Raw genomic sequence first — 11,731 nt, 5'->3', positions numbered from 1 at the left:
TTAGGCGCTGCCTGCCCACCGCGGCGGCCCGGGTTCGGTCAAGTGGGATTTGTGGTGGACAAAGTGGCGCTGGGGCGGGTTTTCTCCGATACTTCGGTTTCCCCTGCCAATCTTCATTCCACCAAATTCTCCATTATTATAATCACCCGAGGCAGGCTACAATAGGCCAATCAGTGGCCGCCTTGCCGAGTGGAACTAGTTGGACTTCACCCCCCACTAAGCGAATTAAAAAAGAACTCCCCGAGCATGGTCAACTATTTAATTTTTTAAATTTCTTTTGGTGCCGTGAAACCCACTTTACTTGGTACGTCGGACGCTATTGTGCCTAGTGCACCAGTTCCGGGTTATAGACGCTGATCAATGTGGAGTAGTCGGTGGAATGAGAATTGGCAGGGGAAACAGAATTACTCTGAGAAAACCTGCTCTAGTATCATTTTGTTCACCACAAATACCACATGACCTGACCTGCAATCGAACCTGAACATCCGCGGTGGGAAGCCGGCGACTAACAGCCTGAGCACTGTCTCGCTGACTGACTAACTAACCAACCAATCCGGTAATACAGAATCTTACTGAGTAGTTAAGAATTCTTCAGCTGATCAAGACATTTCAAGTTCTATGGAGCTCAAACTTTCAGCATGACATTCGCATCAGTGTGTCAGTAAACCCTACTGCGAGCTAGTTCACTTTGTCCACATGACTGACCTGGTATTGAACCTGGACCGACGCGTTCCAGCTTCCTTGCTAGAGTCTACTAGATTCTGTGTGGTTTACTTACGATATTTTGCTTTCGCCCAATAAACTAATGCCATGCGATACAGCTGCAGCTTACGTCCATTCAATTTTAATCTATTTGTATTTATTTTTAATTCCTTCCTAATTGCACGTTGCAAAGCGAAATTAAAAAGCAGTAGCTGTAAAGCATTGCCTTATTCCTGTATGTAATTGAAAAGGCGTCTTTAAATGAAGCAACAGTCAACCAAAACCAAGAAAGTTTGGGGGGAGGAGGTGCAGTGAGCGATATTATCGATAGTTTCACACGGTGTTTAGAAAGTGGAGATCCGATCACTAGGTCAGTGGTAACCTCCGTTTCTTTCAGGTCGCTCAGCCATGAGAAGGAAGCACATCTAACTGTGAAAGTTTATTTCCATTCTTTGGGGGGGGGGGAGACTTTGCAGTAACGGTTTCAAATGCTCGTCTCTGTTTCAGTCACGCCACCTTTGTTGCTTAGCGACGATTTAGTCATTTCATAATTAACGTTTCTTTCTCTCGCTTTCTTAGGATTCCTTTGTTCCGTTAGGTTCACAGTAATCTTTATTCCTACCGACATCATCAACTATCCTCTCTATGAGGGGCCATGAAGTTCAGGACCTAGGTTCGAATTCCAGTCACTTCACACGGCAAAAGAAAGGTTTGGAAATAATTTCTTTGCTTGAGATATTTCTATACACAGAGAGGCTAGCTGGAATTGTATTCCTGAAAACTTTCTGTCCAAATTTCAAGCGGGTCCTCTAACTAACAAACATAACCCAACAATTTCGCACTTTTAAGCTATATTGAAAATCTGTACCGCCACGAGAGAGGCTGGTATAGAAATTTCCCGTTTCTTTGTGGCTTGTTTCACGATGATGTCTGTATCCCGACTATATAGCGTCTAATGGTAGATTTATTGATAATTTGTAAATTGCAAATGATTTTTGAGGAAACGCTCGTCGCTAAATGGAGTTATTATCCCGCAATTTGTCTGGAGGGACTGAGGAAGGCCATGAAAGATCAATTAAGATTGTCATGTTCCTGCCGATATTCGAACAAGCGCCTTCCGAATACGGGTATAGAGCATTATAGCTACAGTAACCTGCTCGCTGCTTCTAACTTTTATGGAACACGAAGGTTCATTCACGCGTTCACAAGAACCCGCCACTGGACTTTATCTTGAGCCAGTTGAACCCTATGCACACCCTCACAACTTACTTCTTGTAATATGGATTCAACCCCGTTTCGTTTTAAAAAGTGAACCTGTACCACGCACCATTCCTACCATTCGACACTATAGAGTCTAGATGCTGATAAATTTTAAAATAGCCCAAAAAATATGGTAATAATGGGTAGGATAATTGGAATAATTAGATATACGCATGCTACAGTATGTCGCGAAATATTGATTCACTAAAGCTATCTCTTTGAAGTTCTCCAGCTGTATGTGTTTGTGTCAGAAGAGTATAGAAGGCGCAAAGAAAAAGTGCAGGGTATCGAGAAACTCAGTTAACTTGTTAGTGAAGTGTATACTAAAATACGTTAGAAAATTTTCTTAATATCTCCCGAATTTACAAAAATGTTTGAAATGAGATCCTACATGCTCAGTGTAGACCTCGTAATATTGTGATACCTTTCTGTAGATTGACTGGCAGGTTTCAATCTGAACACTCCTGTTTATACGAGAGAATATAGTAGGTTCACTGGCTTCTAGGCAACTCTATACCTTTTATAAAAAGTGAATTGTTTTAATGAGTTTCCTCAAGTGTTTTTAAGCTGAACAGATATGAAGTTTTCTCAGAAGAAGGAACAGGCAAAGAAAGAATGACTTGCTCAAATGGTCGCCGTTACTACCCCTGCTTTGTAATCGGGAGGTTCTGGGTATTAATCGACCGCCCCTGTGGTCCTGGCTACAGATCCAGAGGTTCCAGGTTCGATTCCCGGCGCTACCAGATTTTATGAGAAGTAGTGGGTCTGGAACGGGGTTCACTCAGCCTCAACGGTTCCGGTCTAGAAAGCCGAGATTATCGGCCGTGGGGATCCGTTAGGCTGACCACGTGACAACTTCTATCCGCAAAAGTTGGCTCTAATTTCGCCGACAAGCGGCGGTCGCTCGGTCGATATAGTTCGCTTGCGGGCTACAGGCCACGGAGTTTGTTGTTTGTTTTGTTCTGGATATTATTCCCGGCCCGGAGATCTTCTGTCAATGTCGTGAGATTCTGTTCTTTTCTTTAGACCTTAATAAAAGCTGGGAGGTTGTCAGTGATGATTTCCGATTCGTCATTTAAAAATCATTCCACCGTTCATGATGTGTAAAATAGTCAAAAGACACCATTATACATAACCCAAGAATAAATTATTCGATACCATACGTATTCATGTTTAAGAAATTGATACAGACATAAAATAATTAAATAATCAAACTACGAATTGTAGGACATTGTACTGAAAGCAGAAAATGATACCCGCCCTCATTACCTGATCGCAGGAAGGGCATTAGTGTCGTGGTAGACCATGACGTTGCTGACGAGCTGGCCTGAGTAGCGGGTTGCTGCTTCCTTGCCTCAGGTCATTGCTTATTAAAAGCGTTCATCCATGCAAGACTCATCTACCGTCCCTTCCTTCGAATCATATGTCAACCTTCTTTTAGATCTTGCAAACAAGCGAATCCAGTTGCTTGTCGTAACGTACCTTTACATCCAGTTTGATTTCGTGGATGCTATCTTCAACTTTATTAAAAAAAAATGTTCATCAACAGAAGAAGTGATAATACATTGAAGTAGTCAATAATTAAAAATAGGTTGTATGGAACGGACCAAGTAAGTGCTTAAAAAACTTTTATATAATTAGGTTAAATTAATTCTTCATTATATGTAAATTTTTCAATTTTATTAGGTGATTTTGAAAAACCCGGGCGGTAGTGAGTTGAGAACAACTGTAGAGCCAATCAAAAGAGGGATTAGAAATTTGTATGGTAATAAAACCATGACAATTGTATAATTTCTTAAGTTTATTGGTAAGAAAAGCCGGTCGCGATAGTCGAGCGGTCCAAGGCATGCACGGTCTTCGCTCGTTCGGAAGCCGGGATCGTGGGTTCGAATTCCACTCAGGGCATGGATGTTTAGTGTTTGTGTGTGTGCGCGCGCGCGTTTTTCTGTGTTTGTGTACAGGTACAGGCCCTGCGAGGAGCTGATCACCCGCCCAAGTCATCCTACCGAATGTCTAATATCTAGTAAGCCCCAAATTGGGGCTGTAACGCCAGGGGGGGGGAGCAGGAAAGTGGACATAAACAGCACAATGACCGTTCGAGATATTTTGATCTGTTGGTTATAAATGAACAATCATTATGATGTGATGTGTGAAATTTGTGCAGTGAACTGTTATAAACATGCATAATACACGTAATAGTACTGGCGTTGAGAAGACTTCAGAGGCCTGAGGGATGTGAAACCTAAATACATTGCAAACGCTAATACTGTCATGTGCCAACGTACTCAGTTTGTATTGTCGAGTTTCTATCCATGCACCGACTGCATATCATGCGTAGATATTAGTGGATTTAGATTAGTAGATTCCTTTAAATCCCCTAGGAATTTCCGTGAAAAAAAATCTCCCTAGAGAAGCTGACATTCGCTCAGCTGGCCGAGAAATATCCCTTCTTCTGATGGATCTCCAATTTTGATTACCGTCAAAGCAAGAGACTACCTCTAGACTCTACTCTTACTCACATACACGTAAATAGAGTTCCCACCGTCGCATTATATTTCTAACGTTATCTTTCCACAAAACTTAAAAAAAAAATGCCGTGACCTATTCTTTGCGATCCACAGAACATAATCATTCTCAGAGCCTATTCTTATCGTATGACCCGAGCAACTGATAGGTAGTAATTAAATAACATATGATCCTATTTAATAATTCGTAGCCTTGAAATGGAGTGCTTTTAATGCTTACGACTTCTGTGCAGGGATGCGGCTAGAACTTGCGGGGGTTACATTGGACAGCAGCACGGATGACCTGAACAGCATCGCGACGACGTGTGGACGTCGCAACGTCCGTCAATATAGGAAAGATCTGTCCATGGACTCTGGCATCCATGGTAGCTCCTGCGACCTCGCTGAAGCCTGCAGTGGCTCTGACCCCGAAGAGAACATGGACGACGACAGCCTCAACAGGTGGGATCAGGGTCCAAAGAAATGAACGCAACCTTGTACGATTCCAGACCAGGATGTTGCAGGAAAAACTACACGAAATGTTCAGCACGTTATTTATCCGCGTATGGAAAGACAGGTGACACTGCGTGCATACACTCTGTGACGTGTAGCTGCGTAAGTGCTGCCGCCTAGCGGCCCAACTCTATTCACGGCGACAACTCGTACGTTCTGTTTTCCGTGTCAATGTATTGAGTTTTAACTCTAATGAAACACCATTTAGTGATTATATTTATCACGAAAGAAGATTGAACTCTCAAGGACACAAAACCGTGCATCCGAACAAGAGGCCAAATATTCATATTTGAATAAATCCCTAAGGTCGTCAATTTCGGTTTTCTAGACCGGAGCTGCTATTCCCACGAAATAGCTCCTCATTATCCTCACGAGGCTGAGTGGACACCGTTTCAGACCCACTATTTCTCAGAAAATCTGGTAGCGCCGGGAATCGAACCCGGACCTCTGGATCTGTAGGCAGTGATTCTGACCACTAGACCACAGAAGCGGTCTTTCTTAGAGACGTTACCTCCCTTATATGTACATGTCTTTCCTATTCTACCTTACTTTGAAAAAGTATTTTTTTAGGAAGCATCTAATCTATTTTTAGGTTAATTGTTTGTTGCAGATCTCTTGAAGTAACTGTACCTGAATGTACAGTAGACAAGAATTCATCTGCTGCAGTTCCGCCTGCAATGAAGCTGATTAATAGTCGCCCTGGTAGTACTTTGGAAGTACATCAAGTGGAGACCTTCAACTTGGTTGAAGAAGTCTACGTTATGGAAGACTCCAAAAGAGAACTCCATCCTGTGGCTCACGAAATAATCGTAGGTGGAAATCATGCTTTCAAGAATCATCGTGTCTCCATCGCCGAAGAAACTGTTCTTGACGCCGACAGTTTGGCCGGTACCAGGGACCTCGTCGCTTCTGAACAACCCAGAGATAAGCTTTCCAGCAGTTTCAGCTGCGAAGACACCGTTCAAAATCCTTCGAAAAACATTTCGGAAACTTCAGTCGGCAAGGCATGCAACGGACACCGAACACCCAGAAACCTCACCCCACTGAAAGAGGAATCTGCAGCAGATAACTCAAACATGAACCTTGATCCATTAACAAGAACATATGTGTCATACTCTACTCCCTCTCTGGATGATGTTCCAGTCGTTGAAGCGATATCGGAAAGCGGCGCTGAAGCAAAAGTGACGAAAATGGTGACAGTTGGTAGCAGAGAAGAGTTGGACGTGTCACGTGATGTTAGTAATAATACCACAGGAGTTACCCAGCCACTTCAGCTCCAACACTTCGTGGTCGTTGCTATAGACATTGGAACTACCTACAGTGGATACGCCTTTTGTTTCACCCGGGATCTTGACTCCAACATTCACATGATGAGAAAATGGGAAGGTAAGATTTTCAGTTCAGACTTCACTTTTTATTTATTTCCTTTAATTTTAATTTCATGCATCCTGTTGTGTTACAGTATACAACCTCTTAATTACAACCGTCACAACACAACAAATATTAAGATCAGTGCTTAGTTTCGGCTATCAATAGCCATCATCAGGCAAATACCCGGTTAACATATATACACCACTGAACTGCAGTACTAGTAAAATTGGATACAATAATATTAATTATATAAAACACTTGACATAAAAATTAAAAAATCAGATTATATGAAACAGAAGTTATAGTATAAAACAAGAATAAAATTCTTGGATTGATGTTTTATACCATCGAATCAGTCGTTGATTTTGTAATTTCGTTGCGTTCCCACGGGCAAATTGGAATATTCTATATTTTGTGTATAAAAATTGTATATCAATATCAATAATAGTTGTTTATTCGAGGTATTGTATAAATAGCTCGACAAGAATTGCTGAAGTTGGTGCTCCCATGGCAAGACCTTAATTTTGTTTAAACCATTTGCCATTATGTTCAATATAATTTTGTTCTAACATTATCTTTAGCAGGTTATTAATTTCAATTTTTGCTTCACGTGAAATGTTTTGATTTTTAGCTATAATATTTTCAACATTATTGAAAAGTTCTTTTGTGGGGATATTGGTATACATATTTTCGATATTGAAAGAACACATTTGTGTATTATTATTTATTTTAATGTGTTGTAATAAGTGTGCTAGTGTGCTAGTGTTTTTCACGTTAAAAGCATTAGGTAGTTGTAATGTATTTGTTAATATTATGTTTAAGTGTTTATATGCAGGGCAGTTAGTCCAACTGGCTATTGGTTGTATGGGATACCCATGCTTATGTAATTTAATAGTGCTGTATGTGTGTGTGTGGTGTGCGGGGTTCATGTTTATAAGTTTCGACTTATCTTTCTGTTTTATGATGTTTTTACGATTGTTTAAGTAACTCCTTGTAATTTGTTGTACTTTATTGGTAATGCGTGACAATTCAGTAAAGTTATTATTGTTAATGAAGTTATAAAGTTTATTGATATAATCGTCTTTTTTTAGAATGACTTGCGTGTTGCCTTTATCGGCTTTTGCTATTATTGGGTGACAATTAATTTTTGTTTGATGTTCTTTAGTATGTTCCATTCTACATTATCTTTTTGAATGTATATTTTATTTCCTTTTTATTTTGTTTCTTAATTAATTTTTATAAGTTATTAGCTACTAGTTGTTTCAAATAAGGTTGTTTTTTCTCAGGTATAGCACTTATAGCAGTGCCAGCTTCAAGGGTTAGCGTTTTTATCCAATTTTTGGGTTTCTTGTGCAGGTTATATTTCAGTCCTTTGTCCAGGAGGTGCAATTCATCGTCAGTAAATATTATGTCAGTCATATTAATCGTACGTTTAAAAAACGTATGTTGTGCTGTGTTATTATTTACGGTGTTAATTTCTTTATCTTTTTTTAGTTTTTTAATTTTGTTGTTTATTAGAGTGTCGTATTTGGTTTCCATTTTCTGTTGAATCATAGTTTCGTTATTAAGGTATACTATATACCATAGATTATTCCAATTAGCTGCATTTTCTGGCTGCAGATTGTATAATTATTTTATTTAGGTGTTGTTTTTAGTATACAGTTTTATATACGCAAAATATAGAATATTCCAATTTGTCCGTGAGAACGCAATGAAATTACAAAACCAACCACTGATTCGATGATATAAAATATCAATCTAAGAATTTTATTCTTGTTTTATACGTGTATAATCTGATTTTTGTACTTTTACGTCAAGTGTTTTATATAATTAATAGTATTGTATCCAATTTTACTAGTACTGCAGTTCAGTGGTGTATATATGTTAACCGTGTATTTGCCTGATGATGGCTATTGATAGCCGAAACATGTAGCAGAGCCGAAACCAGGCACTGTTCTTGATATTCGTTGTGTTGTGACGGTTGTAATAAAGAGGTTCTTTTAATTTCTTCAGATGGTGTGAGACTAAGTCCATTTAGTATGTCGACCATTAACTGGTCTATTATACCAGCCCCGGATAATAGATGTTATTAAGTGTGGAGCAGTCAGTGGAATGAGAATTGGCAGGGGAAGCCGAAGTACTCGGAGAAATCCTGCCTCAGTACTGCTTTGTTCCTTGCGATCGGACACTTCCTGCCGCAATGAAAAGCCGGCTGCTAAATTCCTGTGCTATTGAATGGCCTCCAGCGGTGGTAAATCCGAACTGGGCCTACATCAATGCTCCGCAACCTATGTGCCGCGAAATTTTACGAGAAATGGTTTATTTGCACTTTAGAGTTAGAAAAGGGCAATATGTCAGTTTAAATGCCTCTCTATTCTGGGATATAACGCCGTGTAGTCCGTTTAAAATCAATCAACGTGTCGTAAGAGCGTGTCGCCTCCATCTTCAGGGTTGAGGAGTAGGCTAAGCCAGATACTAGCGTGAAGTAGGTAGCAGATAGAGCATTCAGAGGTGACATATTCCTCCGAAACATCAGTTGACTTTCAACAGACTGCACGGTGTCATAACCCGGAAGACAGAATTATTCATAACCACAGCTGTGAGAGCCTCAGATCTTTCATGAATCATAAATGTTTGTTATTTGTCCCGGTTTTTGTGTCTTTACCCTTTTCTACCAGCATTATGCCTACACCCTTCTACTGTCCTGATAACAATATAATCCTTAATGTTATTTTGTTATACACATTTATGAAAAGTTCGTTCTGTTTGAAGTACCTCCCCTGACCAAATGGGGTCCAGCATTGTTTTCCGAAAGCAGAAGACGTCAGTGAAACTTAGGGTTCCATAAAACACAAGGAAATTCTTGGCTAGGCCCAACTGAGCAACTAACTCAGTTACCAATAAGGTAACAGTACAGCGGAAGACACACCACAAACAACCACAAGAAATGCCACCACATAAACAAATCTAAAACCATGACGAGACTACATGCAGCAGAACGCGGTATTCAGCAAGATACAGGAAATTCTGCAACACGAGTGAACATTACTTCACAGCAATGTTTCCAGATTGTGCAAACGCGCAGCGCCATACCTTCAGTGTTTCCCGCTACATCACAAAATGTACGTGTATAATACGGATAAGTGGTTAGAAGATGTTCAAATATGTCAACACCGTACCAGTTGTAACAGCTGTACATATAATTTAAACTAAAAACTACAATCACATAGTCCCCCCTTACGGAAAAGCGCGCACGCGCACACACACACAATATAGCACACTACGACCACCATATATATTGTTACATGTACACTAATTGCTAGGCAAAAGGTTGGTAAACACGTTTCCGCAGAAGCAAACGCTTGTAAAAATAGGACGTCTACTGGTAGGCAACGGAGCTGTAAACACGCATCTTTAACAATGGAAGAAGGTGTTTTCTGTTGGGGTCCGTGCAGAGGAGTTATCTTGAAGACAATGGGCGCTACAAGTTCAGTTCTCGGTAGGAGACAGCCACGGGAATTTCGAAGTAGAAGAATTAAAAGTCGGCCAGTGATGACGTAGCGTGTGATTTGACTTTGAGTGCTGTAGTGCAGTGATACCTGGAGTATGACAGTTATAGTTCCCGTGTTAAAATCGGATGCAAAGAAACGGATAGGGCACCCTTTGCAGAGGAATAACCATTGTTGATATCTGCTACATAGTAACGACTGCTTAAAGCAGATATAGAAGGCTTTATTTTGTGTGTTATAATTACAGTAATCTTGAGGGTGTTGTAATTACTTGTACTTACGACTAGTGAAGATCCAATAAATCGACTCGCCGATCCTAACCCGCGTCGTTAGTCAGTAATATATATATATGTACATACATTTTACAAAATTTGAATAATTCTCTATCATTTTAACTATGTTTTCATATATTCAACCCCTCACACGTAAACAGCATTCAATTTTATAATTCTGAAAAATTGATCAATTTTCATCGCATAATTCCACATAAACGTTTTATATTTGTTATTTTAAATCTTACAAACGTGGTGATGGTCAAAAAAAGACAGAAACTCATAATGTGATTAATATAATAAACTGATTGACTTATTGGTTTTACTTAATATCTATAGTTTTTTTTACACAATAATCAAATCGTTGTTGTGTGACGGCACTAAAATTTAATTTCACTTATACACAAGAGGATGCATAAAAAATAAAAATGAGTAATCTTAACTTCCCAAATGGACACTTAATTTTTCATTGTGAGCTATACCTCCACTCCCCTATGACATCTTCATGGCGTGGTGCTTAATGAATTAAGCACAAGCAAAACTTTACGTTACGATACCGGGCGTTCTTCTCCCTGATTTTGAATTGTGAATTTGCTTATTTATTACGCCAATCCTACTCATATTCCCTTATTACGACAGTCATATTCACGTTATAGTGTTTACAGTAAGCGGATTTGCCTGAACGGTGCGAAGCAACGACAGAATGCTACGCATACATCGACGAAGCCGGCTTTTTGAAAAAGTACTTTAGGAAAAGAAACGACAGCCAACCATCATTTTCATCCAGTTGAAAGTGTACGGAACACAAATAAATTCGAGGTGAATGTTATATAAATATAAACCCTTCCCGACCGTCTCTCTACTCGTACGATCGATTTTCCTGTGGCCGCGTGCTGCTGCCTCGTGAAGGCTACGGATGAACAGGTTACTAGCTGAATTAGGAGGTGGCGAGTTGCTACTGCATTACTCCATTACTGCTGAACTTATTTCCACACCTCCCGCCATATACCCACAAAACTTACACCTTCTTCTTGGGCCTTGACTTCTCCCCCTTTTAGGCAAAGGAGCCTTTTCAGCTGCAGACTTTATACTCCGGGGAATGAGAAATATCCATATGCTTATGCATGAATAGTGAGCTTCAGTAACTTCCTAGAGAATGTCATCATTAGGTCAATCTGTCTTGGCTCTACAGCCCTCTGTTGGCCCTACACTTTTTTCCAGTTTCTTAATCATATACACAGTTAGTAAGGGCCCTTGGACGGGGGATCAGCCAGTCCCAAGGCCGCTACCTACACACAGAACAACACAAACAGAATAAACGCACAAAGACATCCATGCCTCGAGCGGGATTCGAACCCATGATCCTAGCGTTCGAGAAAGCGAAGACAGTTCATGCTTTAGACCGTGCGGCCACTGTGGTCGGCAGTGATGACTTTTTTTCTCTGTGGCGCTACAGCCCCAATTTGGGCCTAGGCCTACCTCCATGAAACTCTCCGTTTCACTTCGGTTTACTAGATCTTACACATACGGTAGGACTCCTTGGGCGAGTGATCAGCTCGTCGCAAGGCCTCTACCTGTACACAAACACAGAAAAACGCAC

The 11,731-nt window shown here is 40.3% G+C and overlaps 1 protein-coding gene across 3 annotated transcripts in view; it reads left to right on the top strand.

Annotated features, from left to right (window-relative positions):
• The window catches only part of LOC111874522 (heat shock 70 kDa protein 12A), a 51,403-nt gene that overhangs the window by 10,993 nt on the left and 28,679 nt on the right, over positions 1–11,731 (top strand). For all 3 annotated transcript variants that reach the window (XR_004514113.1, XM_033755475.1, XM_023870091.2), the window contains exons 3-4: positions 4,721–4,928; positions 5,590–6,365. Coding sequence is in view for 2 of the 3 variants with exons in the window: in XM_033755475.1 (XP_033611366.1) it covers positions 4,721–4,928; positions 5,590–6,365 (984 nt within the window). In the remaining variant the exon portion in view is untranslated. The remainder of the gene's footprint in view (positions 1–4,720; positions 4,929–5,589; positions 6,366–11,731) is intronic.

Source organism: Cryptotermes secundus, unplaced genomic scaffold (genome assembly GCF_002891405.2).
Source record: "Cryptotermes secundus unplaced genomic scaffold, Csec_1.0 scaffold629, whole genome shotgun sequence".
NCBI lineage: Eukaryota > Metazoa > Arthropoda > Insecta > Blattodea > Kalotermitidae > Cryptotermes > Cryptotermes secundus.
This window is presented reverse-complemented; position numbering and strand designations above follow the sequence as displayed.